The 7,755-nt window shown below is 50.2% G+C and overlaps 1 protein-coding gene across 1 annotated transcript in view; it reads right to left on the minus strand.

Moving 5' to 3' along the window:
- RGS20 (regulator of G protein signaling 20) overlaps positions 1-1,710 on the minus strand; it is a 50,816-nt gene extending 49,106 nt beyond the window's left edge. The window contains exon 1 of the mRNA XM_045004647.1: positions 1,347-1,710. Within this exon, the coding sequence (XP_044860582.1) occupies positions 1,347-1,451 (105 nt within the window). The 5' untranslated portion in view covers positions 1,452-1,710. The remainder of the gene's footprint in view (positions 1-1,346) is intronic.
- Between the last annotated feature and the right edge of the window lie 6,045 nt (positions 1,711-7,755).

Consider the following 7,755-nt stretch of genomic DNA (forward strand, 5'->3'; position numbering starts at 1 on the left):
ACTCAAGGAAAAACAGCACCTGGGGGGGGGCCTGCCCCCCCTTACCTCAGCTACAGACACGGGGTTTAGTGGCTCGTCCGGGAGCCTCCTCCCCTGGCTGCACTGCAGAGCCAAACGGCGCCGCCTGGCGCTCGGCACCAAGAGGAGCGCGCTGGCAGGCAAAGGCTGCGGTGGCGGCGCGGGGCTGCCCCGGCTCGGCGGCTTCCAGCTCCGCGCCGGAAGGGCGGGCGGGCAAAGCGCCAGACGGAGCACGCACCGCGCCCGCCCCGGGGCTCGCCACCCTCCGAGCGCGCCGCCCCTCCCTGTAGGCGGGCGGGGCCCCGGCCCACGGCACCTGGCGGGGCTCGCTCCGGCGCCTCTCCGGGGCACAGCGGCTGCGCTCTCGGAGTCCCCTTTGCCGCGCTCTGGGTCCCGCCAGGGGCACCCCCGCCTCCCGCGGGACCATCCCCTCTCCAGGGCTGCGCCAGGGGGGAGTTTCCTTGCACTCCCGGCGCTGGGAGCTGCCGAGGCGGCCCCTGGACGGGCAGCGCATGCACTAGGCGGGAGCCTTCCTAGGTCCCGCTGCCCTCGCAGCAAGCGGGCTCCGGGGTGCAGCGGGTCCCTGCTCCCCAGCGGCTCCCTGCCCCGCCGCCGAGGGAGCGCTGCCCACAGAAGGCGCCTTGCGCCCCTCGCCTGTGGAAAGCGGCCGGGTGACCCCCGCCCGCCTCACGGCAGCGAACTTGCAGCCCGCCGCCCTGGGCACGGCGCTACTGGCTCCACGCCACAGGCCAGCCCGGCGAGGGGCGGCCACGGCCCCTGGCCCTCACACTCCGGCCAGTGCAGCCACCCACCGCACCTGCAGAGGCTGAAGCGAGCTCCCCTTGCCCGCCAGGTCTAGCCCCAGGAACCAGGGCAGCCCTGGCTTCCATGCTGGCCGCCGGCCCCCGCCGCCCGCGTGAGATCACACCTGAACCAGCGCCGCACCTGTATTCTGCGTGTAAACACCCCCGGATCCCCCTCTCCCTGCCAGGGACAATGCAACGATCTGCCGCAGCGAGGGATCCTGCCTTTAAACCGAAGGAGGCTTCCCAGGGCACGCAATGGAAGAAACGCCTGGAAACCCCTCAAACTACAATGGGGGGGGGTGATCCAAAGAGACACCCTCCCTTCCCCGTGTTTAGGGACAGCGAGTGCCATCCAGAAGCGCCTCTCGGTCTCCCAGACCAGGAAACGGCCGATTGTTATTCTCATGCCCCAAAATACACTTTACAAACCCAGCCAGGCAAAGCCAAAGCCCCGGAAGCTTCCCCACGTGCCGAGCCGCTGGGCAGTCCAGGCTCAGCACTGTAGGGCTGGAGAGTACTTACAATTTCACCATCAGTCCCGGGAGCCAGATGGAAATCTTTGCCTTGATCACATCCGTTAGCAGTGGGCTCCTCACCCAGGGACGGCGGCTCGCCAGCCATGCGCATGCGTCCCGAGCTTTTATAGGATGCTTATTTTACTGTATATTCCACTGGCTTGATCCCCCCACCGCCTTCAGCCACCACCAGAATGCCCGGGATATGCGTCCGGCCGGCCTTCCCGGGCTCTTGTTATGGGTATGGAAAAGCAACAGCCCAGGACAGGAAGGGGGAAGGGACTAGACCGAAGTAAATGAGAAATGAACCGTGAATGCCAAGTCTCTACCTCGCTCAGTTCCCGCACAACACCTTGCCTTGGCAGGCGACCTTCCCCTTCCCCTAAACCCAATCAGTTCCCAGATGGTGACACACGCGTCTTTGTGTGAATCTCAGGCAGTTTACATCTGGGGCCACATCTGCAACAAACACAGTGTGTCAACAAACTGGGGAGGGGAAGGGGGTGGAGAGTTCCATGGATCCAACTTCTGTTCCTCCCCGGGGAGGAGATATTCTGGGATAAACAGGCGGGTATATTGGGGGCAGGAGGGAGGGGCTGCACAGGGAGGAGAAGGTTGTGTGTTCGATGTTTGGGTCTCATTTTAGTAGGCTCCCTTAAATCTGGATCGCCTTTATATGGGTAGGGATTGGCGCTTTAAGGTAATTGCAGGGACGTGTTTCCCCCTTATCTGGTTTCCTTGTTGTATGTCAAAACGCCTCTACTCGAATAAATTACGGCGTAGCAGGAAGCTTGAAATAAATCGGATCTAAAGAAAGATTTATGCCTGAATGTGCAAAAGTGTTGTGCATAAATGGCAACCGGTAAATCATGCACCAATGTGGAGATCAATGGATCTTTCCTGCTCCATACTGTATTCGTCTGAGGGAAACATAGGTACATTCATATTGCATTCAGACACCGTTCCGAAGGAAACCACACACCCGACAACAGGACACAGATTTAAAGGCTCTCCATGGAGCGCCTTCAGTAACGGGCTGCTCAGGACTTGCAAATTTGTTGCTACTTTGTGACCACTCTGTCGGGGCAGGCGTTAGGAGGACGACGCAACCTCTCCCTGGAACTGAAATTGATCTGATACATAAATAACATTCACGTCACTTCCTCCGACTTCTCAGGAGCTGGAGTCAGGGCTCCCTGGTTACAGAGAGAGAAAGACAGAGATCACAAACAGCCCTGCTAATTATGACAGCTCTCTTTCCGTTTTCATTGGCACAAGGAAGCAAGATACTGACAGGAGAGCACCATCGTAAACAGCTTCATGTCTGTACTCACAAACGCAGACCTATGGGGAACGCTGCCTGCGCCAGCCCCATAGATCAGAACAGCCCCGCTTCTGCCGAATATTCGCCAGCAAGGGGCGTTGAAGGATTTCAGCTGTCATCGCTCTTACCCTTGAATATTTATGCCATTCCCTCTCCACACACCCCCACACCTCAATCTACCAATTACAGCCAGAATCGTAGTGTTAAATCGTTAACATTAGCTGCCAGTCAGGGGTTTCTCTAGATGTAGACAAAGGTCTCCCTATGCAATAAGGCATCCCGAGGAGGAGGAGGAGGAGAGGGAGGGGAGCCTGTCTGAAGAAGTGGTACTCACAGCACTGAACGGATTTGGGAAAGCTCCGTGTTTCCTGAACGCGGCTTCTTTGCATTTTTGGCACCTCGGGTGTTCCCAGAAGACGCAGCTGTGTGACGCGGGTCCGGCCAAGCGGCCTTCTAGTAACGCACACAGCTGGCCGGGGGCTGCGGCCTGCCCCCAGGAGACCAGAGTCCCTATTGGGAAGGGGCTGATGTTTGACAGAGGGGCAGCTGGCAGAGCTGGAAGAAGGGTGGTGGCAAAGTTAGGGCAGAGCCTGGGAGCTGAAAGCCAAGGGCGAAAGAAGGAGTTAGGGAAGAGAGAAAAGCCTGGAAGCAGAGAGAGGGGCCTGGAAGCCTTTGCAGGCTAGAGCAGGGTGGGAGGGAGAAGAAAGAGAGAGAGAGAGAGAAAACAAACATTACTAAGGGGGTCAACCAGCCGCATCCGAACAGACAAGCTCCAAGTCAGACGATTTCGGTTTAATTCTGCCCTCACCCGCAAGGCAGTTTACTTATTTGAAGAGGCAAATACCCAGTTTCTCCAGTTTGTTACTTCATTACAACCTCACATCTCCAGCGCTGAGACACTGGAGGGCGCTGCGTCGTTGGTGGCTTAACTCCCACTCTTGTAGAATTTCAGGCGGCTCAGCCCTCAGTCTCCGCTGCCTTTTCCCCGGCTCCAAGTGTCCGGCTTTTGGGGGAGAATTCTAGGTGAGACAGGACACACGGCCGTGCTTTCGGATGGTGCCACAAGCTGCTACAACCCTCCAGGAACAGTCCGAGGAATTGCAAGCAGAGGAGCTTTCCTTGCTTTGGTTTTCATTCTATTTACGGCTAAATTAAGGAGTTTCATGTCCGTTACATGTCTGGCACTTTGAAATATGGCCTCGCCTTTTTCTTAAGTTTGATTCTAGCTCTTAATTACCATTGTGTTCTTTGCGCTACAGGCCCCCTTCAGCATCCGTCCCCTGTGCTAGGCACTGGACAAACACATAGGAGCAGACATAGCGCTTACAATACAATTAATGCTGCATTTTCCTGACTGAAGTTTTGTAAGATGCCTACCCGCCCCCGGATAGCTAAAGATATCAAGAAACGATAAACTTTGCACAATAATAAACTTTGCAAAGCCATCCGAAGAAGTCAGCCTCATCCTTGTTCTAGAATTGAGTGTACTAGGACACCCACACTTACACCTCATGGGCGGCCAACACTGGCACAATCTTTCCCTGACGCTATGCAACCGATGCTAAGCAGCAGTGAAAAGGAAAGAGAGGTGGGGAAAATGCCACGAAAAGGAAACAAGTGAAATGCGAATACAAAGGCCGCGGGGAGCATCCAGAGTTAAGGAATCTAGGCAGCTCTGAATGTTGCTAGCAAAAGCAGAGCTGCTATCCAGGGTCCTGAAGCTTACTCGTGGCAAATTGTGTTTGCTCTTTGCTGAAAACTGCTACCTATGCTATTGCTTCAGGGTTAAAACTTTTAACAAACACACATCAGTTATATCCTGCTGTTGGGACCCTTGACATGGCACTGGACCATCAAGCTAACTGAGCTCCATGCTGTAGGGCAGAGGATGGGGCTTTTCTATGACTTATTTTTGTGCAGCTGCGTCGCCAGGTGACATCAGAGCTTCTCTGCTTTTTTTAACAGAGAGTTCTTGTATTTTCCCAGTCCAAGCTCCAAGTTTGTCCAGGCCCAGGAGCGCTCCAGGAATCCCGATCCCCATTTTCCCGCATTCTGTTGGAGGCGGAGAAACTTTCTTCCCTAGGGTGTAAAGTCAGCACTTTAAGCTCCCCACAAACCCCGATATGTTCTGAGGGTGACACTCTTTCAGAACTCAGGCACCATGGAAAGCCTCGCCATTCATCAATGAGGCAGGAGAACACGGCTACGGCATTGTTATTACAAGGTTAAGCTGCTGTCAGCTTTGAGAACTGTAGGGAAAGCTGCTATTCCTTACACTCACAGGAACCCTGTGGTTGCTTAGCAGCAAAGCTTTTCTTCTAGGTATGATCAATGAGAAAGGCTAAGATTAAAAAAAACAACTACACATACTGGTGAATCAGACATAATCAGCCCCGATGAGGCCGAAAACGAATTAGGCTTTTGTGGAAGAACTCCAAATAGGCAAGATAAGTGGCCCCTGTACTGTCCGAGAACAGGAAGCAGCCTGCAGAAGCTGCGGCAGGTTTCTACTCAGCCCCGCCAATCTGTTAGCAAAGGAGAGGAACTCTCCGTAGGGACTCCCTGCGCTGGTGAAAGGCAGAGACCTTCTAATGTTCCTAAATCTGCAAACTCCTGTTGATTATTGTAGCGAATCTCTTTTTGGCAGGCTGGAATAGTTAGGAAAAGGCAGGAACAGCAGAGAGCTGATTGGTGAACTCATCTGTGTCAAGGCCCAAAAATGCTGTTCCATCTGCTAGGACTTCTCCAGAGGTGCTGCCGTGCATGTCTTGAAAAGAAACTAAAGGAGCTCTGAGTTCTCTCTGTGTGAGAGAATAGTGGTAGGGTTGCATCACTGTATTGGCCATACCTTTCTGGTTGGGCGTTACAGTGAACAAACATATTTTATCAAAGGGTGTGGGGGAATGGGCTGGACTATATTCCCAGGATAAAATAATATAGCTTCATTTTACCATTTCTCCTTCATGAACCCAAAGAAACACTGTCTATGAAGCTCCCCTGTAAAACCCCTCCGGAGTGTCCATTTCATGTGGACCACAGCTCACCATTGTGATGTTAATTATGCCACTCTGCATAGTTATTAAATCCTACTTGCCACTAGGTGATCGTACACGCAGAGTTTTCGGTGGTACTGAGGTTTGCTTGACAACAATGATAATAGAGCTTGATAAGTTTATGGTGGCTATAATATGATAAGATTGCTTACAGTGGCATGTGGCCCATCTGTGACTGCTAGTAGCAAATATCCCCAGCAGTTGGAGAGGGATGCTAGATGGCGAGGGCTCTGTTACTATAGTGAATTCTTTCCCAGGTGTCTAGCTGATGTATCTCACTAACATGGTCAGGGTCTAACTGATCACTATATTTGGGCTGGGGAAGGCATTTTCCCCAGATCAGATTGTCAGGGATCGGGGTTTTTTTTGTTTTTGTTTTGTTTTGTTTTTTTGCCTTCCTCTGCAGCATGGGGGCACAGATCATGTGCTGGTTTGAACTAGAGTAAATGGCAGCGTCTCTGTAATTTGAAGTCTTTAAATCGTGATTTAAGGTCTTCAGTAAGTCATCCAGAGGTTATGGGTCTATTACAGGTGTGGGTGGGTGAGGATCTGTGGCCTGCGATGTGCAGGAGGTCAGACTAGAATGATCACAATAGTCCCTTCTGACCTTAAAGTCTATGATTAAATAACACTCTCTCTATGATGAGAGGGTGGGAAAAATAGGGAAAGGCTTAGCAATTATGCCCTAGAGATTATTCTGTGGTGAATCTTCAAGTCAATGGAAAGACTCCCACTGATATCATCACTGGACTCTGAATCAGAGCTGACACAGCCTATGGGGACCATTCATGGACAGTGGCATTTAGGACTTAGCTGAAGTGTTTCACTTAAAGCCTATCCAGACTAAGAAACTAGGTTATGTTTTTAAATGTCAGCTAACCTGCTTTTACTTATACTTGTGTAGAGAGAGTTTAACACCTTTAAAATGTGTTTGCTGGTCACACTTCATCTTAGGCTTCCCCCAAGGGTGGACCATCACCAGCTAACACATTTTGAAACAGGACTATATTTATCAATATTATATCTACTACATAAAAATATGTTAGTTAATATGTCCTGAAAGGCTGCCCATTCTCCTATTGCAGACAGACCCTTGCTGTTTTCAGGTTTGAGCTGTTCAGTGAAGCAATGGTGGGTCTCTGGTGGCACTCTACATGTACTGCAATATCTAGTAATCCACTGCAAACGTTTGCATTATTAGATTGTTAAGATTTAGGAACAGAGTCATCACACATGGATTGTATTTTGAATGAAACATCATCAAAATCCAATATTGACAGTTCTCTGCGCACCATTCAAGGTAAATATTAGATCAGGACTCAATTTCAACATCAGTATTAATGAATAATAAAGAACAGCTCTATAAGAGTATTAGAAAATCTCTCTGTAAAACTTTGCTGAACATTAGCAACTAAATCCATACAAAGCTAGTGACAACACACTTAGAAAATAACTTGGAATTTAATTTCATTTTAGGATACAGCCCTTTTCTTCCATTCTGGAATAGGTAGGAATGGATGTTACTGACAGCCACACCAATATACAATATTGTTATTTTATGTTTTCCTTATATTGGGCCTAGCTGGCTCAGTCTCCAAAGGGTGGAACTGTCAATATATTTTCATCATTAGGTCATCCTGGGTTTGAAAATTCCAGTAACTGTTATTATTCCAAGGTCTAAATGCAATCCCTTGGATGTTTCTAGCTGAAAATCTTAAGATCAAGAGGATCATAAATAGGGTAATATAGAAGTTGAATCTATAATTCTAATTACTGTGTTACTTTCTGATGTATTTTAACGTTCAGTCTATCACACTTCAAGACACAGCATAGCAGCCATTTTTAATAGTGTTAGTATATCTACCTGGGGTTCATACAGTACCTGACTTCTCCCTTGCATTCCTATTAGCCTGTGCCTGAATGAAGAGTGCAAGACTGTGTCTTTGCAGGAACTAGCCAGTTCTCAATATTTCTTATTTGGTTATATTAGTTAATTTAAGATGACTCATAGTGAATTTATGTAACTATTTCGACATAAA

The sequence above is a fragment of the Mauremys mutica genome, chromosome 2 (genome assembly GCF_020497125.1).
Source record: "Mauremys mutica isolate MM-2020 ecotype Southern chromosome 2, ASM2049712v1, whole genome shotgun sequence".
Taxonomy (NCBI): domain Eukaryota; kingdom Metazoa; phylum Chordata; order Testudines; family Geoemydidae; genus Mauremys; species Mauremys mutica.